Source organism: Crinia signifera, chromosome 11 (genome assembly GCF_055691185.1).
Source record: "Crinia signifera chromosome 11, ASM5569118v1, whole genome shotgun sequence".
In the NCBI taxonomy this organism is placed as follows: domain Eukaryota; kingdom Metazoa; phylum Chordata; class Amphibia; order Anura; family Myobatrachidae; genus Crinia; species Crinia signifera.
The window spans coordinates 110,539,974-110,561,811 of record NC_139227.1 but is presented as its reverse complement, the minus strand read 5'-3'; the positions used below and the strand labels follow the sequence as shown (position 1 = coordinate 110,561,811).

Here is a 21,838-nt window from a genome sequence, read left to right as displayed (position 1 = left end):
CAGGTGGGAGGTGGCTCGATAGCAGGGTGTAAGCAGGTGGGAGGTGGCTCGATAGCAGGGTGTAAGCAGGTGGGAGGTGGCTTGATAGCAGGCTGTAAGCAGGTGGGAGGTGGCTCGATAGCAGGGTGTAAGCAGGTGGGAGGTGGCTTGATAGCAGGGTGTAAGCAGGTGGGAGGTGGCTTGATAGCAGGGTGTAAGCAGGTGGGAGGTGGCTTGATAGCAGGGTGTAAGCAGGTGGGAGGTGGCTTGATAGCAGGGAGTAAGCAGGTGGGAGGTGGCTAGATAGCAGGATGTAAGCAGGTGGGAGGTGGCATGATAGCAGGATGTAAGCAGGTGGGAGGTGGCTAGATAGCAGGATGTAAGCAGGTGGGAGGTGGCTTGATAGCAGGATGTAAGCAGGTGGGAGGTGGCTTGATAGCAGGGTGTAAGCAGGTGGGAGGTGGCTTGATAGCAGGGTTTAAGCAGGTGGGAGGTGGCTTGATAGCAGGATGTAAGCAGGTGGGAGGTGGCTAGATAGCAGGGGAAAATGGGTGGGAGGTGGCTAGATAACAGGATGTAAGCAGGTGGGAGGTGGCTTTGTGGCACCCCAGCCTATTTTCCCTAGTCCCAGCAGCGGGGACCTAGGGGTTAACCCACAGGGCAAGGAGAGCGCGAGAAAACGTCCCCAGGCTGATTGACAGCACTGGGGGACGTATGAGAAGAGGAGGAAGTGCGGGCAGAGGGAGGTCTGGAGCGGGGGAGAGGAAGACGGGAGATCTGAGCGGCGGCGCGGTGATGACCACGTGACCCCCGCCGACCCTTAGACACACGCCGGAGCAGGGACGCAGAGCTGGAAGCGCACGACCCCCGCCGACCCCCAGACGCACAGGAGAGGGGGGGAACGACGGGGAGAGACAGGAGAGAAGGAGCCCAGCAGCGCGGAGTGGCTGGCTGAGGGGGAGAGACAGGAGAGAAGGAGCCCAGCAGCGCGGAGTGGCTGGCTGAGTGAGGCAACGCTGCACTAGCAGCGCCCCCACTAGCGTGCCCTCCTGAAGAAGAGGACCAGCAGCAGTCATGCCAGATGACCGGGGACCCGATCGTGACGGGCAGGAGCCTGCACCCAGTAGCTGACGCCAGGTACCCCACTTGCTGGTGACCCCAGATTCTGCCTCCAAGTATCCACTCCCTGCCACCAACGTCGGGACACTAAGCAGGCAGACCCCCACTGTGCCCAGCACCCAGCCAAGACCCCGCTGTGCCCAATGTCTTGGACACATTACCCTTCCCCAACCCTGGGGTAGCCCTGCCTCTATTTGGGCCCGTTCGGAACTGCCCTCTAACAACCGGCGTGGAACCAAGAGTATCCAGCGACTCAAGGTATTTATCTACCCCCACCCGCGGCGTATCACACTTGGCGTCAAACCGAACAGGATACGAGTCGGCTGAGAGGACAACCAAGCAGGGAAGATGGAGCAACAAGCTGCACAACCGGCGGTACAAGCACCGGCACAACCAGCTGCGCCAGCGCAAGGCAGAGAGATACCAACACCCGGGGATGAACAACAAGGACAAGCCGCCGCTGCACCAACCACCCAAATCACGCTCCCTTACTACTTCGGGGCATCATGGTTGCCCAGCTACAGCGGAGATAAAAAGAAGGCACCGGGAACCACATTTGCGGAGTTCAAGAGGGGAATGGAGTCAACATGCCTACTGTATACCCTGCAGGAACAACAGAAGATTCAGATCCTAATAGGACAACTGACCGGATCTGCCCTCCGTGAAGTGAGGTCATGGGCACCCGAACACAAGACGACGGTAGCACAGATACTAAAGAAGCTATCCGCCACCTTCGAGACGCGAAGCCTCCCAGTACTAAAATTGAAGTTTTATGGAAGAAAACAACGAGCGGGCGAGACGTTGAGGGACTATGCTCTCAGCCTACTAGAAATGAGTAAGGCGATACAAGCCCTCGACCCAGAAGAGATGAGGAACATGGATGAGACACTAATAGTTCAGCTGATCGAAGGAGCCGGGCGAGAGAGCATACGGGCACCACTGAGGCTGTTGCGAAGGCAGATGTCGGGTGCGACCTTCGCCGACTTCAAAGACGCCGCCATTGGGGTGGTCGGGACACAGGATGAAGCAGGAGAGGAGTACCCTGAATTACGAGGGTTTCACGAACAGCCGTACTCACAGAGAGCCTCCCCTACCAGCCCAGATGGGGCAAAGAAGAACGGAGACACAGCCATACGGGCCGCACAGAACGTCTCGGACGACCAATTCAAGGTTCTACAAAAGCAGATTGAGAACCTCACCGCCAGCATGGCAGAGATGCAGGGGGAAATATGCCAGCGACCCGGAACACCGGGAGTAGACCCAGACGCGGAGGAATGGTGGGCCCAGTACGTAGGACAATGCCCGAGGATCAAAGTGCTGATCAATGGAAAAGAGACAGTGGCCATGATAGACACCGGGTCGCAAGTATCCATGATACAACTACCCACCCTCCAAAAATACTGGGGAAAAGAAGTACCATTTAGACCGCCCCCCACGCAGGTGAAGGTGGTCGCTGCCAACGGCCGAGAGGTCACCTGCAACGGGTACTGGGAGGCCGACCTGAAGATCGGGCGAGCGCACTTGCCCAAACAGGGGTATTTGGTGATCACCTGTGGAGAAGGAAAGGTTTCCCCCATCATCCTGGGTATGAACATCCTAAGAAATTGCCCTGAAGAGCTGATTTCGGCCCTAAAGCAGGAACTGGTTGACCAAGATCAGGCTGAGGAGGTAACCCTGCAACACATCATCTGCGTCCAGAGGAGTCAGGTGGTGAAGAAAGTACTGGCCACACGGGTACGAGGAACTGTCAAGTGGTTTAATGGCCGAAGGGGATATGGCTTCATTAACCGAAATGACACAAAAGATGATGTTTTTGTCCACCGGACGGCCATAAAGAGAAACCACCCGCAGAAGTTTCTACACGGTGTCGAAGATGGCGAGACGGTGGAATTCAATGTGGTAGAAGGAGAAAAGGGTGCTCAAGCGATAGACGTGACGGGCCCAGGTGGGGTACCAGTAAGAGGGAGCCGGTTTGATTCAGACAGGCGTCGTGCCCGCAGGCGCTACCACCGGTACCGAAGTGGGCGTTGCCACAGTAACGTCGATGCCCCCTCCCGCTTGCCTCTACACCCAGAGGGAGAGGTGGAGGATAACAGAGAGCAGATAGAGACACCCACTTCCGCCAATCCAGTACCGCCCCGCTGGGAACCATGTGCACCCTGGGTGCAAGAACATCAGCCCAGAATGACTAACACAAGAGCCGTGGGCGACCAAAAGTTGGAACAAAGTAGAGACCGCCAGAAGATTCATCCTGACCAGAATGCCCATGCTGACCGCATACCTGTTGGTACCCCGGTGTTCATAAGAAACAATCGTCGCAAGCGTAAGATCCATGCGAAGTGGGAAGCGGGCCCCTATGTGGTGGCAGAAAAACCACGGGATACAGCAGCAGCCTACGGCATCACCCAGCGCGTTGGCACCCACTCCCAGCGGATCAATCAAAGTCAGAGCAAGCCGTATCTGAGCCAAACTCCAGTAGACTCCAGATCGAATAGTGAAGAGAACCCCGGAAAGGAAGACCCCATCTCAAGGTGGCCCCAGGACCCGTGGGAACTGAGGCCGAATGTCGGTTGGTCCGTGCCACTCCTTCCGAATATACCGCCGCAGACCAGTCCGAGAATCACTGAACCTGCTCCTGAGGCCGTTGGGTTTGCACCCCCTGGGACTGGAGCGAGGCGTTCAGTTAGGAGCACGCAAGGCGTGTTACCCCTGCGATACAGGGAATAGGCATGCTGTCCATATTGTCTTGCTTAAAGATGTGTGCTGTGTATATTATGTTAAGAACTGTAAATTATGACTTGTGTATGTGGCCCCTCTCCGAGGACAGTAGACATGTGGGCCCAAATTCAAACCCAGAAAACTTTCTTCAGGAACATTTATCTTATCCAGTTCGGTGCTCGAGGACGAGCATCCTTTAAGTGGGTGGATGTGTGGCACCCCAGCCTATTTTCCCTAGTCCCAGCAGCGGGGACCTAGGGGTTAACCCACAGGGCAAGGAGAGCGCGAGAAAACGTCCCCAGGCTGATTGACAGCACTGGGGGACGTATGAGAAGAGGAGGAAGTGCGGGCAGAGGGAGGTCTGGAGCGCGGTAGGAGGGAGGGACAGCATGGAGCAGGGACTGAGCGGGGGAGAGGAAGACGGGAGATCTGAGCGGCGGCGCGGTGATGACCACGTGACCCCCGCCGACCCTTAGACACACGCCGGAGCAGGGACGCAGAGCTGGAAGCGCATGACCCCCGCCGACCCCCAGACGCACAGGAGAGGGGGGGAACGACGGGGAGAGACAGGAGAGAAGGAGCCCAGCAGCGCGGAGTGGCTGGCTGAGGGGGAGAGACAGGAGAGAAGGAGCCCAGCAGCGCGGAGTGGCTGGCTGAGTGAGGCAACGCTGCACTAGCAGCGCCCCCACTAGCGTGCCCTCCTGAAGAAGAGGACCAGCAGCAGTCATGCCAGATGACCGGGGACCCGATCGTGACGGGCAGGAGCCTGCACCCAGTAGCTGACGCCAGGTACCCCACTTGCTGGTGACCCCAGATTCTGCCTCCAAGTATCCACTCCCTGCCACCAACGTCGGGACACTAAGCAGGCAGACCCCCACTGTGCCCAGCACCCAGCCAAGACCCCGCTGTGCCCAATGTCTTGGACACATTACCCTTCCCCAACCCTGGGGTAGCCCTGCCTCTATTTGGGCCCGTTCGGAACTGCCCTCTAACAACCGGCGTGGAACCAAGAGTATCCAGCGACTCAAGGTATTTATCTACCCCCACCCGCGGCGTATCACAGCTTGATAGCAGGATGTAAGCAGGTGGGAGGTGGCTTGATAACAGGGTGTAAGCAGGTGGGAGGTGGCTAGATAGCAGGGTGTAAGCAGGTGGAGGTGGCTTGATAGCAGGGTGTAAGCAGGTGGGAGGTGGCTTGATAGCAGGATGTAAGCAGGTGGGAGGTGGCTTGATAGCAGGATGTAAGCAGGTGGGAGGTGGCTTGATAGCAGGGTGTAAGCAGGTGGGAGGTGGCTAGATAGCAGGATGTAAGCAGGTGGGAGGTGGCTTGATAGCAGGGTGTAAGCAGGTGGGAGGTGGCTCGATAGCAGGGTGTAAGCAGGTGGGAGGTGGCTTGATAGCAGGGTGTAAGCAGGTGGGAGGTGGCTCGATAGCAGGGTGTAAGCAGGTGGGAGGTGGCTTGATAGCAGGGTGTAAGCAGGTGGGAGGTGGCTTGATAGCAGGGTGTAAGCAGGTGGGAGGTGGCTTGATAGCAGGGTGTAAGCAGGTGGGAGGTGGCTTGATAGCAGGGTGTAAGCAGGTGGGAGGTGGCTTGATAGCAGGGTGTAAGCAGGTGGGAGGTGGCTCGATAGCAGGGTGTAAGCAGGTGGGAGGTGGCTCGATAGCAGGGTGTAAGCAGGTGGGAGGTGGCTCGATAGCAGGGTGTAAGCAGGTGGGAGGTGGCTTGATAGCAGGGTGTAAGCAGGTGGGAGGTGGCTTGATAGCAGGGTGTAAGCAGGTGGGAGGTTGGAGAACCATAAGTGGAAGCAATTTCTTCTACAATATGGAGCTGATTCAGAATTCGCCCCCTTACCCTATGTTTGCATTTGCGTATAAACAAACCCCAGAAGTAAACGTTTTGCACTCGCTGCGCCGTTCGCTCCATAGTATGCAGGTGGGGGGGGGGGGGGGCTGGTGCAGGGAAACGCCCAGCATTTTATGGGCATCCCCATAAACACGCTTGGTGTTCCCCTGGGAACGCAGGCGGGTTGATGCCTGCTTGGGTTGGACAGCTGACGTCACATGACAGCAGCGCCCGCCACCCATTTCGCCCATCTCCAGCAGTAATAAATGTCAGTTCAGACTGACTTTTATTACCGAAGGGGAGAGAAAACATTCGATGGTCTGGCTCTGGCCGCATGCGAGGGGGTGTGTTCTGGTCCACATCCCCTCGCATGTTAGAGAAGGGATTCGATGCCGAGTACACGCAGCCTAGCAAAAAGTTCTGAATCAGGCCCTATGTGTGGCTATTTACTGGCAGCAGCAATGAGGTGTATATACTGCGCTATACACATGTGATAAGTGTCAGGTTCCCCGGCATGTTCATGGGCCAGTGAACACACCTGGGTATTTCCCTGCGCCAGTCCTCCCTGGCCGCTCTGTCAGTAGAACGAGAGCTGCCAAGGAGGTATTGGCCTTGCAAATTGCTGTCATCATCATCATTGTAATCGCCCATACATCAACATCGAACATGGGTCCAGGAAAGTTGGACCAATTACAAGAGTTTAGTTCTTCAACAGACTGCATGGGACAGGACGAGATAACTGTAGTGAAGAGTCTACGGCCCAGGCGTATTATGCTTTAAAACGGGATAAAATGGATGATAAACAACCAGCCAATCAGCTCCGAACTTCCGTTACAGGCTGGGATTGAGAAATGACAGTTAGGGGTTGATTGGCTGGTTGTTTATCACGCTACACTTTATCGCTTTTTGAAGCTCGATACATCTGGCCCTAAAAGGGGCCATAGCAACAAATTAAATGCTGTCTATCATTTTCTAGGATGCAATAGTGAAATGATAGCTGGAATCTGATGGTTGCTATGGGCAACATCCCCCACTTTTCACTTTTAGAAGCTTTAGTAAATGTCAGCCTAAGTGTAAGGTATATAATCCCCTGTGTGTTGGTGCTATCTGTGTAGAGAGGAGGGTTGAGGCATCAGTGGGCAGGTGTGCGGGAATCAGGCGCTGTGTGAAGAGGAAGGGGGGCATCACCGGGCGATTTCCATGGGAACATGGATTGTGGTTTCCTCCCACTATCCAAAAATATACTGGTAAGCTAATTGGCTCCCAACAAATGAGCCCTAGAATGTCTGTGTGTGTGTACATGTGGTAGGGAATATAGAGTGTAAGCTCCACTGGGGCAGGGACTGATGAGAGTGTTCAAATATTCTCTGTACAGCGCTGCGGAATATGTGTGCGCTATATAATAACTGGTAATAATATTCTCTGTACAGCGCTGCGGAATATGTGTGTGCTATATAATAACTGGTAATAATATTCTCTGTACAGTGCTGCGGAATATGTGTGCGCTATATAATAACTGGTAATAATAGTCTCTGTACAGCGCTGCGGAATATGTGTGCGCTATATAATAACTGGTAATAATAGTCTCTGTACAGTGCTGCGGAATATGTGTGCGCTATATAATAACTGGTAATAATATTCTCTGTACAGAGCTGCGGAATATGTGTGCGCTATATAATAACTGGTAATAATAGTCTCTGTACAGCGCTGTGGAATATGTGTGCGCTATATAAATAACTGGTAATATTATCCTCTGTACAGCGCTGCGGAATATGTGTGCGCTATTTAACAAACTGGTAATAATATTCTCTGTACAGCGCTGCGGAATATGTGTGCGCTATATAATACCTGGTAATAATAGTCTCTGTACAGAGCTGCGGAATATGTGTGCGCTATATAATAACTGGTAATAATATTCTCTGTACAGCGCTGCGGAATATGTGTGTGCTATATAATAACTGGTAATAAATAGTCTGTACAGTGCTGCGGAATATGTGTGTGCTATATAATAACTGGTAATAATATTCTCTGTACAGCGCTGCAGAATATGTGTGCGCTATATAATAACTGGTAATAATATTCTCTGTACAGCGCTGCGGAATATGTGTGTGCTATATTATAACTGGTAATAATAGTCTCTGTACAGCGCTGGGGAATATGTGTGTGCTATATAATAACTGGTAATAATAATCTCTGTACAGCGCTGCGGAATATGTGTGCGATATATAATAACTGGTAATAATAGTCTCTGTACAGCGCTGCGGAATATGTGTGCGCTATATAATACCTGGTAATAATAGTCTCTGTACAGCGCTGCGGAATATGTGTGCGCTATATAATAACTGGTAATAATAGTCTCTGTACAGCGCTGTGGAATATGTGTGCGCTATATAATAACTGGTAATAATATTCTCTGTACAGTGCTGCGGAATATGTGTGCGCTATATAATAACTGGTAATAATATTCTCTGTACAGCGCTGCGGAATATGTGTGCTCTATATAATAACTGGTAATAATACTCTATGTTCAGCGCTGCAGAATATGTGTGCGCTATATACGAAACTGTTAATAATAAATAATAAATGTGTAGAGGAGGATTTGGGCACCTGAGGTCACACGCTTAGTAGAGGGACTAGGCATCAGGAGAGGAAGGATGGCTTACCAGCGGGAGCAGGGAGTGGGGACAGTGTTGACATATGCCCCACCACCCACTGGTGGTTTCCCTACATCGATGGCACAGCAGAAACAATGTTTATTTATTTTCAAGGTGCTGGGGCATAGAACATAGTCCCTCCGCACGTTCTGATTGGCCTATGGGCCAGTCAGTCAAAGAGAATGGATGACCATCACATAGTTTGTTACTATTTTTGGCTGGTTGCACCGATGGCCATCCCTAAGATGATGTCCTCATTGTGCAGCAAGTGCCCACATCACCTGGTGGCTTTATAAGGCATGTAGAACATTGTATCAAAGTTTTAGCGTGATAAACTGGAGAGAGAAAAAGTACTGACCAATCAGCTCCTAGCTGCCATGTTACAGCTGTGTGTGACAAAGGCATACTTGCCTACTTTTGAAGGCTAGTTTCAGGGAGATTATAGTTGGTAATAGAATTTTGCACAGCACCCCATTGAGGGGGCATGTCATGCTCCACCCAAAGGGCGTGTCTAGTTCCATATATGTAGAAATTGTGAAGAGAGATTGTGAACGTGGCACCTAGAAGTGTGGGTGTGCGCTGCTACATCTGAGAGGAATCTTTTAAAATGACTTATATACAAATGTAGATGATCCCCAAAGCAGTTAGTAAGAGCTACTATACTTGGTAAAGTGCTGGAAAATGGTGCAGATGATTCAATGTAAATGTATCTGTCTCTCATTCCTTTTTTTCCCCAATTATGTAAGAGTATAATGTGGGCTAGGTGACATGAGGGAGATTGCTAGACTAATGAGGGAGAGAGGGAGATTGCTGCTATGTCAGGGAGTCTCCTGCAGAATGCAGGAGGGGAGGTAACTATGATGTAACAATGTAATGTGGGCTAGGTGACATGAGGGAGATTGCTAGACTAATGAGGGAGAGAGGGAGATTGCTGCTATGTCAGGGAGTCTCCTGCAGAATGCAGGAGGGGAGGTAACTATGATGTTACAGTATAATGTGGGCTAGGTGACCTGAAGGAGATTGCTAGACTAATGAGGGAGAGAGGGAGATTGCTGCTATGTCAGGGAGTCTCCTGTAGAATGCAGGAGGGGAGGTAACTATGATGAGTGTAATGTGGGCTAGGTGACATGGTGGGAGATTGCTAGACTAATGAGGGAGAGAGGGAGATTGCTGCTATTTCAGGGAGTCTCCTGCAGAATGCAGGAGGGGAGGTAACTATGATGAGTGTAATGTGGGCTAGGTGACATGGTGGGAGATTGCTAGACTAATGAGGGAGAGAGGGAGATTGCTGCTATTCCTGCAGAATGCAGGAGGGGAGGTAACTATGGTGTAACAGTGTAATGTGGGCTAGGTGACATGAGGGAGATTGCTAGACTAATGAGGGAGAGAGGGAGATTGCTGCTATTTCAGGGAGTCTCCTGCAGAATGCAGGAGGGGAGGTAACTATGATGAGTGTAATGTGGGCTAGGAGACATGGTGGGAGATTGCTAGACTAATGAGGGAGAGAGGGAGATTGCTGCTATTCCTGCAGAATGCGGGAGGGGAGATAACTATGGGAAAGGACAATGAAAGCTGATTGGCTGGTATGTTCTCGCTCCAAGCTTTGCTACATCTGCCCCTATATTACAGCTATGTATCATGTTATGCAGGGGCGTAGCTAAGGGTTCATGGGCCCTGGTGCGAAAGGTCAGCTTGGGGCCCCCCTACATACAACAACGGCCCCCCGGCCGAGCACCTGATGAAGCTCATGCCACATGGTGGGCTGCTGGCATATTAAATCAATATATTTAATATACTTATTTAATATGCCAGCAGCCCACTACTAAGAATCCATGTGACATGAGCACTGCAGACAGACAGGTGAAACAATGCTGAATAGTCTCAGCTCAGCTTGAGTGATAATTATTTACACATCACCTTGCTCATGCTGCAGACTCTCTGGAGGAGATTGATCTGTGTGGCAGGCAGCGGCTCCGGACCGGGACCCGTGACCTGCGTCCTCCTGGACTCAGAGATCCCCCCTCAATGCGCGCCCCGACTGGCCACTGCACCATCTCTGCCCATACTTGCCTATTTTTGGAAACTAGTTTCAGGGAGATTTTAGATGGTGTGAGTTCTTTCATGGCACGCGGATGAAAGGGCGTGTCATGTACGAAGGGATGGACGCCAAGTTACGCACACACACAAAAGAGGCCAGTGTTAGCCAGTGGTGCAAGTAGAAAGTAGTGGTACTGGTAGTGCACGCCGCAGGCATGGTCATATGTCAAATGGGAGTGGTTACATGAAACTAGGGGAGTGGCTAAATGACAATAAGGGCAAGGCCACATTGAGCCACACCATAATTTTTATTGCACACACCGTAATACTTATTAAACATTACGCTAATCACACTGTAATGCCCATTTCACATTATTGCGATATACACCTACTGGTTTATGAGCTGCACGTGCCAAATGTAGAGTGTCAACCGTGGGGTGTTGTGTCTATATATGACAGAATGGTCCTAGCATTAGGTACAGTATAATAACATTTATTAACCAGTCACAATGTTGGCAGAAACGTGAACAAAAAAAAATACAATTAATAGAAAAATAACATTAGCACGAACAATATAATTAAAACATTGCACATGATATGGTATGGTGTAGTGAACAACGGATCTGTGAACATCACTACACCATGAATCTACATATAAGACACAAAGCTGTTTATGGTCAAATTATAATAAGATAACAATGAGTGATCAGAAAACTAGCTGCAAGGGGCCGACGCACTTGCCTCCCAGAGACCCCACGTTGGTGGTGGTGGTGGTGGGATGCGGTACAGTGGGGTTACTCGTAAGGCTGCCTATCACTAAAATTGCAGGGCCCCATATCCAGTGTACCTCCTGCAACCTCTATAGTTACCCTACTACACAGGGGTGACCTATAGACACATACAGGTGTCAACACCAGGGGATAGATTCAGCCTACACACACATAAACAAAAGGGGACAGAGCCAGCTTACACTGACACACACGCACAGGGATCACCTATATACCCACACAAGGGTCAGTGCCAAGATTTAGTGTCAGCCCACACACACACGTCAGTTTACACAGACACACAGGTCAGTGCTACCCTGTACACACCCACAGGGGTCACCTATAGACACACATTGGATCAGTACCAAGCTACTATGCGCACACACACACACACACACACACACATATAGAACATCACACACCTAGCTTGACACAGTGCAGCCTATGGAGCTGCTGAGGAAGAACCACATGCACGAACCTGCAGCCTGGGCACTCCTACTCCTCCCCCATCCTCTCCACGGAGCTCCCAGCTGGCCCTCACTGTCAGTCTCCCAGCAGCTCATCTCCGCAGTAGCTCCCGTCACTCCCCCTCCTGTATGTCTCCAGCGTGCAGCTGGGGTTTGGAGGAGAGGGAGAGATCCATCGCTGCTGCTGCCACAACCTCGAGGCTCTGGTGAGGGAGCTGTGTGGTCAGGTCTCCCTGCTGCCCTGGGGGGCTCACCACAGGCTCTCACACTGCAGAGAAGGATGCCGAAAACGGGAGGCTCCCGCAGAATGCGGAAGCGTAGGCAAGTATGTCTCTGCCTCCCGTCCCCTGAGTGCGCAGGGTGCGGGGCTGGCGGCACGTGACGTCATGACGTCACACAATGCCCGCCGCAATGCACTCATGGGAACGGAGCCGGGGAGGGGAGAGAGAGCCAGCGCACCGCACACTCGCACAGGGCATCAATCACTGCAGCGCGCCGCCGGGGCCAAGGAAGCTAATACTGCTGAGCCGAGCGGGCAGCTGAGGGTATGACAGTGGCGGGGGTTGGGCCCCCCTGGCTCAGGGGCCCGGTCGCAGTTGCGACCGCTGCGACCCCTGTAGCTACGCCACTGATGTTATGTATGCGGGTGACGGATCTCCAGCTCTCCCAGCACCAGCCATCTCTATGCGTGTCACCTGGGACTGGGAGACTGGAGTACATGGTTCCCAATTACAGCAGGACAGCCCCAGTGCCGGACCAGAGCAGGGGGCGGGGCTTAGAGGATAACGGGAGCATCTGGTCCGCCTCGGCTGCAGTTACACTGCCATGTGCCCGTCACACGCACAGCGCCGTATAACATATTCCTGTCACTGCGGGCGGGAGCTCCCCCATTGCCGGCGCCGCTGCGGAGTGATGACAACCACGGCACGGAAGGGGTTACCAGCACACGGAGGGTTCCCTCAGCGTCACAACGACGTCACCGGCTGCGTCCTGCCAGCCAATCAGATGGCTGGAGCGGAGAGGGCTGTGGGCGTGCCGCCTGGCTACGCAGTGCCCGCGCCGACCAATCGCAGGCCGAGAGGCAACAGCCGCTGTGGTTTGAATCTTGTTGTTGCCCGGAGGCCGGAGCAGCCGGGGACAGCTGTGGAGTTACGCCCGGGACATGGTGACACACAGGCGGCCCAGAAGGTTAGTGTCGGGGGAGCTACTGCCCGGGCCGGAGGTAGCCAGCTGCCCTGTCACCCCCGGCCATCCGGACCTGTGCTGTACGTCCATAGCCTCCCATCCTGACTGCAGGCCGCTGGCCGAGCGCTGTGAGCGGCTAAATCAGCTCAGGGTCACACAGGCACCCTTACTGCCATCAGCCAGAGCAAAGGAGAGTATATGGCCTAGTACCTGGCTGTAGCAGAGGTGCCATGTGGGCAAAGGGATCTCATTGGGGAGAGTGCCAGGGTATGATCTAGTCACTGGCTATAGCAGAGGTGCTATGTGGGCAAAGGGATCCCATTGGGGAGAGTGCCAGGGTATGATCTAGTTCCTGGCTATGGCAGAGGTGCCCTGTGGGCAATGTGGTCCCATTGGGGAGAGTGCCAGGGTATGGCCTGGTCCCTGGCTCTAGCAGAGGTGGCCTGTGGGCAAATGGATCTCATTGGGGACAGTGCCAGGGTATGATCTAGTTTCTAGCTATAGCAGAGGTGCCATGTGGGCAAAGGGATCCTATTAGGGAGAGTGCCAGGGTATGGCCTAATCTCTGGCTCTAGTAGAGGTGCCCTGTGGGGAAAGGGATCCCATCGGGGAGAGTGCCAGGGTATGGCCTAGTCCCTGGCTGTAGCAGAGGTGCCCTGTGGGCAAAGGGATCTCATTGGGGAGAGTGCCAGGGTATGATCTAGTTTCTAGCTATAGCAGAGGTGCCATGTGGGCAAAGGGATCCTATTGGGGAGAGTGCCAGGGTATGGCCTAATTTCTGGCTCTAGTAGAGGTGGTCCCATTGAGGAGAGTGCTAGGGTATGGTCTAGTTCCTGGCTATATCAGAGGTGCCATGTGGGCAAAGGGATCCCATTGGGTAGAGTGCCAGGGTATGGTCTAGTTCCTGGCTATAGCAGAGGTGCCCTGTGGGCAAAGGGATCCCATTGGGGAGAGTGCCAGGGTATTATATAATCCTTGACTATAGAATAGGTGCCCTGTGATCTCAAGCCGATGGTGTTTCATCGTAAATGGTCATCCATCGATGGTACAGTATTAATGGCCGATCCCAACCTGCGTTTTATGCAGATGACGACTGTACATATATAAAACACTACAGCCAGCTGTCACTTTTATAATCGTACTTCCGTTATCTGGGCAAACAATCGTCGACCCCCACAGGCCTGATTCAGAGTTATATGCTGTACTGATGTTTTCAGTGGATCGATTTATTTCTAATAAAAAAATGTATTTATATAGCGCACTTCAACATTTACTGCTGCTCCTGTGCAAAATGTAGTGTCAAAAATATAGTCAGAGGCGGCAATGCAGATGGGTAAGGGGTGAGTAGCAACAATTACTTAGTCTGCTGCACAATATTACAGGCGGGGAGTTGTTGGCCAGTATTAGCAGATTGTGTGATCATATTTGCAAATGCAATAAAGTACAACTCTCAAGGTCCATACACACTGGGCGATTTTTGGCCAGCGTGTATGGACAGTGCTGATCGCTGAAATCACTCTGCTGAAAATCGTTCAGTGCATACACTACTGTGAAAGGCTCTACGTAGCAGGACACTATGGAAAGCTGAAAAGGTGGAGGTCACTGTGTGACCAGAGAGAAGGGTGAACAACAAGGTTTTTGGGGCACACTTTGACAAATGGTAATGTGTGAATTTTAAAACATAGCTTTTAATATAACGCTGAACCCCCCCCTTTTTGGGAGCACCACCAACCACAGACCACCTCAGGATTTACCAATGGTGGTAATTATGTTGGTCTAATCTATTAATTCTGGTACGTGAATACCAACCCATCTTCATTTTCCAGTGCCACTCCCGACCCATATTGTACCTAAAACACTATGGAAAGCTGTAAATCCAGCCGATGAACAGGAGCCACCGGCGATGATGGGGGAGTGTGCAACAGTGCTCAGCGTTCATCACTGGCCCGTACACACAGGGTAGCTTTTGAGTTGAAATCAGGGATATCCCTCATTTTAGCACGCAGTGTATGCTATAAGCGACGGGCGATACGCACTCCTCGCGTCGTGATGGACCGCCTCTGTCCATATACAGATGAGCGAGTGGATTGTTAACAATGGTAATGCTGCAGAATTCAGCAGGCCTCCGTTCCCCTGCCTTCGCTTGTTACCCGCCACCATCGGTAAGTGTGTGCTTGCCGATGCCCGGTCTCCGTTGCCCAGTGTTAATGGGCCTTTGGCTATTGCAAATATTCAGGTTGTATACATCTATGTTGGCTTCGCTCACAGCAACTGTTAATTTTTTTTGTGTGTAATATTTAATTAAACTTCAATTAAATGACTTGGCTGAATGTGTATGTTCTGTATACTGAAAGTATAGTCGCTGTGAGCTGTGCTGTCATTTTTGGCGGATACTTCGAGGATCTGTTACATCAGGGATGGGGAACCTTCACCTCCAGCTGTTGTTGAACTACACATCCCAAGATGCCCTGCAACAGTTTTTTAGTATGGCCAAATGGCAAAACTGTAGCAGGGCGTCTTGGGATGTGTAGTTACACAACAGCTGGAGGGCCGATGGTTCCCCATCCCTGTGTTTTACAGCAACGTTGGCACTCAAAGGGTTAAGTAAATCTGTTGTATAGTGGAAGCGAGCTGTGACTTATTCTTACTTTCTGTTTCCAGAATATAAACCGTTCCCCCGGATCTTCATTTATTCAGCCATGGCTACTGGCGAGGCAGATGTTTGCAGCCATGTTAGAGTGGTGGTCCGAGTACGTCCTCCGAATGAGAGAGAAAAACAAGCCAATTCCACCAATGTGGTGCAAGTCGTCGACAAACATATTCTAGTGTTTGATCCGCAAGCGGAAGACGTCGCTTTTTTTCACGGCAGGAAAGTAACCAATAGGGATGTTGCGAAAAAGAAAAATAAAGACATTAAGTTTGTGTACGATGGTGTCTTTGGCGAGAACTCAACGCAGCAGGAAGTTTTCGATCAGACGACAAGGATTGTGCTGGACGGGGTTCTGAATGGCTATAACTGTACAGGTATGTATCAATACATGTGCTATGACAGTAATGTGTTGGCGCATCTACTAAAGCTGATAACTTGGCAATGCCACTTCTTCTCCATGGCTCTCATACGTTTATTACACACTAGAGCACAGGGTCTTAAAGTTGGTCCTCAGGACTCCACACAGTGCATATTTTGCAGGGGGTTGCGGTCATTTGGTCTACAGCATGATGGTCGACAGTCATTCGGTCGACATGGTTCTAGGTGGAAACATCCTTAGTTCGACAGGTCATTAGTTTGACAGTGTCTAGGTTGAGGTTTGCACATGCGCAAACTGACTGAACGGCGAGGGGGTGTGTCTTCATTACACATCCCCTCGCATGGTTGCAAGGGGAAACGCTGGGGAATTTGGCTCTCTGGTACTTGGCAAGCTGCGAGCTTTGCAGTTTACAGAGTCAACCAGAATCAGGCCCATAGTTTGGCATGTAAGTGATTGGTTTAGAGTTTATAGACATTACTGTTAAATGAAGTCCTCCATGACCATTTCACTTCATACAAGGTAGAGAGCAACAATGGTGGTGATTTTGAAAGATAGCGCTCAGTGTGTAACCATATACAAGGAACGATACAAAATTAATTATATCACCATAAATCAGCACTGCTTCCAAATGAGATGCTGGCAGGGTTTAGATGAAACCTGTAGGAATAACCTCCCTTTCACAGGATATGTGACAACGGGGTACAATAAAGGAAAAGCAAATAGTGCAAATTAACCTTTTAAAACAGGTTTTTTTTAATAAAAGTTCACACTTACAACTGGTAGACAGTAAAACAGCATTGGATAGATTCCACAAAGGCAGATACAGCAAACAGGTGAAGATGTAATGGCGTGTAGATCCTCTTCAAAAGTCCATGATCGACCCGTCCGGAACAGGGGAACCAGAGACCAGGGGATAACACGTCACCGGCGGCTGTCAGCAAACCAGGGAATCCTCCATAAAAGACACTCAGCGCGTTTCAAATAAAATTCTTCCTCAGGAGTGTGTAATGGATTATGGATTGCCTTTTTACATGGAAACACTGCAATGTTCAGTTTTATATGCAGATACAGCAGGAAGGTTCCTTTTTGTTTATTTTATATTCATATACATCAGGAAAAGGCCCCTTTCACACGCTCTGGCTCCTGCCGGGCGGCGAAACCCCGCACAGCCAAATGTCGTGCCGCACACAGCAGTTAATAATGGACACAATTGTGTCTATTCACAAGGGACGGACACCGCCCGGTTGCAGCCAGTCCCACCACTGGAAAGGACGGCTGCCGGGCTTTGGCCACCCCATCCATTGTAAACTTCTGAGTGCGGCACGGCTTCTTGGCCGGAGCGTGTGAAATAGCCCAAAGAGTAACTTTTGTTATGCAGATGCAATCACACTCTGACATGCCGCAAAAGATTTTAATCAGCTACTTGTGTTTTCGGTTCTGTTTTGCAAATAAAACCCATTTTAACAGTCGCAAAATAGAGGCCAAGCATCACCAAATTTATTATTTTACTATTGCAGGCATGAGCAAAAGGATAGATTGAAACTATATTCTGTTTCTCTGATACTCCTAATTTTTACTTACCGGTATTTGTTTTTTTTTTCTCCTAGTTCTGGCTTATGGGGCTACAGGGGCTGGAAAGACCCACACAATGCTGGGTTCCCCTGGACATCCTGGAGTAATGTACCTTACCATGATGGATTTGTTTAATCGGATGGAGAGTGTGAAAGAAGAAAAGCTTTGTACAGTCGCTGTCTCTTACTTGGAGGTTTGTAAAACTTCTTCCTACCCCAATTTAAAGTTCTATATTGCGGTTTTTCCCCATATAGTGCCGTGTGTGTGTGTGTGTTGATCAAACCAGTTGGATTGGTTCTGAGTAAAGTTTCCTCTGCTGTCTTATGTCTGAGGCTCCTCTGATTAGTCAATGTGTCGCTTTGCTGTTGAAATTGTGCTTATTACAAAGTTTATTTTATATTGCGTCTTATAAGAACAGCGCACATCCCCTGTGCTGAGGGGAATTTAATCTATAGTGGAGCTTTTATCGGTTGTTTACTTTACAAATGTAGTTCTGAAAGCCGTCCTTCCTTGTTTAGCGCATTCTCACTTCACTGTGTATAAAAGATTTGAATCCGTATTGAATCTTGGGAAGTGTGGTGACAGAGGAGGCTATTCAGATGCGTGAGGATGATGCATCTCATAGGAGCGGTACATGCATCACTCCGCCTGGGATTTGGCACCTTGCGTAGGGTCTAAAGATGCACCAAGTGGTATTTCCTTGAGTGCACAGCTGTATACTGTGTGAAGGGCTTTGTGGCGGCAGTAGCACCAAGTTACAGATGCTACAGTGGCAAAGCTGACACATGGCTGCTGCTGGGCCAGAGCTTGTTCCTTGCTTACCTAGGGGATTGCTGTGTAAAAACCGTTCATTTTATTGCAATGCAAAAATAAAAACCTGATGTGTATGTAGAAAGCCAATATGGAAATGAGACCCTTTTTACATACTGCGCTTATGGTATTTTGGCAGAAGTCATAGACCATAAGTGTTGGTGCTGTGATTCCAGTTATACCGCTTTCACACCAGCTTAAATTCCTGGGTTGGGCCCGTGAACATCCCGCGACTAGAACAATTTGCTGGGATTTCCAGCCTGCTAGCTATCAGGGTTGCTCCCGGGCCCTTCCTGGACTACAGGCTTGCGTGAACAGTACTTTTCCGGTTCTCTGTCGATGGTCACGACGCACACTCTGCGACGCCGTGAGTGCTGGGGATGGAGTGTGCCTCCCTTCCGGCAGGAGTAAGAGACGGTGGCAGCAGCGGAGCGACCGGGGGCTGGAGGCAGTGCCCCGGTGTCCACACAGGAGGAGGGAAGGTCCCTGTGCCTGGAGGCAATCCCCGGTGTCCACATGGATCCCATCCGCGTGGGGGTTAGACAGGTGCCGGCAGGGCTATAGTGGATGGGTGCCGATCTGGCCAATCCCAGGTGCTCGCATCCCACTCACAGCTCTGAGCCAATCCCAGGCCTGCCCTACCAGTAGCATCCAACTCACCTCGCCGGCCGCACTAACTTCCCCCCAAAATACCAGAAAATGCAGGGACTAGGCTTGTGTGAAAGGGGCCAACCCGGGAAAGTCCCTGCATGATCTCCAGACTGTATTCCATGTAAGTGAATGGTGTACAATAATGATATGAAAAGCTGTGCTTTTGTCCATAGAGTGCTTTTGTCCATAGAGTATCTCGCAGTGATAGAGGCCACCATGTTAGTTTGTGCGTACTTCTGTTCTCCCCATTGCCCCTTCCATAGATTACTACAGTTCCGAGACCCCGGATATTGGAACGGGTGTGGACCGTTTGGTCTACAACAACTAGGTCGATAAGCATTGGGTCGACATGGGTCTAGGTCAACACGGACAAGGTCGACATGGGTCTAGGTTGACACGGGCAAGGTCGACACTGTTTTTTGACCCGAATGTTGACATGGACACAGTTTGAAGTGCACCGCTCGTTTCGCTCGCTATGCGTCGGGCACACTATTTTATTCTCCCACCACGGCCTAGTGGATGGTAGGGCATGAAATACCGCCTGTCGGCACAAAAAACAGTGAAAAACCCCATGTCGACCTAATGCATGTGTTGACCTAGACCCATGTCGACCTAGTGGTGTCGACCCAATGCTTGTCGACCTAGTTGTTGTAGACCTAATGACCGTATCCCATTGGAACAATTCAACTCTGTATCTCATTGCTGTAATCTATATAGTATGGGTCAGTGGGTCGACCATTGAAAGTCGACAGGGTTGGAAGGTTGATCCAAGCATTAATGGGTTTTGTTTAAGTGTACCGCTTCCCCTCACATGGCTCACTGCACTCCTGCACTATTTAATTCTATCACCACGCCGTAGCGGATGGTGGGGCCTGTGAAAAACTCATGTAGACCTTTTTGACTGTCGACCTTCCAATTGTTGACTTAAAGCTTGTATCGACCTTCCAACACTGTCGACCTAGGCTGTGTCAACCTTCAGTGGTCAACCCAATGCATAATGACCGTATCCTGTAGTTACCACGTTTGTTTACTGTCATGTGATCGTTTATGTTTTGCAGCTTGTCTTAATGGGCACTTGATAAAGTAAAGGAATATTTGATCGTTTAGAAGGTTTTTTTAATCTCCGATTTTGCCTGTAAAGTTTTTTTGTGTTACAGAATTTATTCCATAAACCGGCCCCTCAGCAGTTTCCCATTTCCATACATGTATTATTGTTTTTATTTCTGTAGGTGTACAATGAACAGATTCATGACCTTCTCTCCAAATCTGGTCCGCTCGCTGTACGCGAAGATGCTCACAAAGGAGTAGTTGTACAAGGATTAACTCTGCATCAGGTATGTGTTCAGAAATAGACGATAAAGCCCTTTAATCTCTGCCACCCACATAAACCTCCTCATAACTTATTTATCAAGCTCTAATATATTCACCAGTGCGTTAGTTAATTACTAATCCCAGCAATAAACATGTAGGAGAAGTGATGAATGTCACCTCAGTCGCTACCGATAACATCGGCAAACGCGCTACACCGCGCTCTACGTAACTGTAACGGGTCTTTCCAGTGGCTTGACAACAGATGCCTATTATAAATTACGGTACTCTTTACCTAGCACGGCGCCCACGATCTTGATCGTGGGCATCGTGAGGTAAAAAATCGTGTCGGTCGCGTCGTATGCGGGCTAAACATGCCCGCACACGACGCGATGCTCACGATTTCCCATTGAAACCCATGTTAAACATGGACATCGTGTCGGTCGCGTCGCGGCCGGCTATAAATGTGCACACGATGGCCCCGACGCGATGCCCACGATTTGCCATAGGAATTAATGTTAAAAGACCCGATGGACACGATTTTAATGTTAAATGGCTCAATGGACCCGATTTTAGCATAGGAAACAATGTTAAATGGGCCTTAGAGCCCAAATAATTACCCTGAACTCTGAAATGGCCCCCCCAATTTTGTACGCCACCCCACGATCAACGTGAACCCGAAGCGTGGCGAGCGCAGCGAGCCCGCGAGGGGCAGCGGTACGCGTCCTCCGACCTTTTCATACCCCCACTATCCACGTCGGCGTGGAGTTGAGAATAGAATAGTGTGGCGAGCGCAGCGAGCCACCGAGCCCGAAGCGTGGCGAGCGGACGCGGATACCTTCACAGGTAAACGCGTCCCCTCGCGGGCTTCACAGGTGTCCGCGTCGCCACGGACACCTGTGAAGCCCGCGAGGGGACGCGTCTAGCTGTGAAGGTATCCGCGTCCCCTCGCGGGGCTCGCTGCGCTCGCCACGCTTCGGGCTCGGTGGCTCGCTACGCTCGCCACACTATTCTATTCTCAACTCCACGCCGACGTGGATAGTGGGGGTATGAAAAGGTCGGAGGACGCGTACCGCCGCCCCTCGCGGGCTCGCTGCGCTCGCCACGCTTCGGGTTCACGTTGATCGTGGGGTGGCGTAAAAAATTGGGGGGGCCATTTCTGAGTTCAGGGTAAGTATTTGGGCTCTAAGGCCCATTTAACATTGTTTCCTATGCTAAAATCGGGTCCATTGAGCCATTTAACATTAAAATCGTGTCCATCGGGTCTTTTAACATTAATTCCTATGGCAAATCGTGGGCATCGCGTCGCGGCCATCGTGTGCACATTTATGGCCGGCCGCGACGCGACCGACGCGATTTCCATGTTTAACATGGGTTTCAATGGGAAATCGTGAGCATCGCGTCGGTCGCGTCGCGGGCACACATAAATGTACCCGCGATGCCCGCGATGGGCGCCGTGCTAGGTAAAGAGTACCTAAATTACAAATGTGAATAGTTTTGGTTTGAGTGCATAGAACTATTGTCCTAACAGCTATTTGTACAATTATACCCCTTTCAGACAGAAAACAAAATTACCGGGTGAAGCAGTTCTACACAGTAATTTCGTGAATAACACAGGTCCTTTTTCAGTGTGAAAGGGCACACCCGGGTCGTAAATACCGTGTCTCCGATCCTGGAATTGACCAGGGTCGAGGACACG

General features: G+C 50.8%; 2 protein-coding genes across 5 annotated transcripts in view; one reads left to right on the top strand and one right to left on the bottom strand.

The window, feature by feature from the left end:
* METTL15 (methyltransferase 15, mitochondrial 12S rRNA N4-cytidine) overlaps positions 1-11,902 on the bottom strand; it is a 203,283-nt gene extending 191,381 nt beyond the window's left edge. Inside the window, exon 1 of one of the 2 annotated variants that reach the window (XM_083164228.1) lies at positions 11,596-11,902. The gene's annotated coding sequence lies outside the window, so the exon portion shown is untranslated. The remainder of the gene's footprint in view (positions 1-11,595) is intronic. The other variant, XM_083164227.1, reaches the window with a different exon arrangement.
* Positions 11,903-12,006: 104 nt separating this feature from the next.
* KIF18A (kinesin family member 18A) overlaps positions 12,007-21,838 on the top strand; it is a 68,434-nt gene continuing 58,602 nt past the window's right edge. Inside the window, exons 1-4 of one of the 3 annotated variants that reach the window (XM_083164222.1) lie at positions 12,007-12,772; positions 15,431-15,793; positions 17,406-17,563; positions 20,061-20,165. In XM_083164222.1, coding sequence (XP_083020348.1) covers positions 15,469-15,793; positions 17,406-17,563; positions 20,061-20,165 — 588 coding nt within the window. In that variant the 5' untranslated portion in view covers positions 12,007-12,772; positions 15,431-15,468. The other 2 variants (XM_083164223.1, XM_083164221.1) reach the window with 2 other exon arrangements.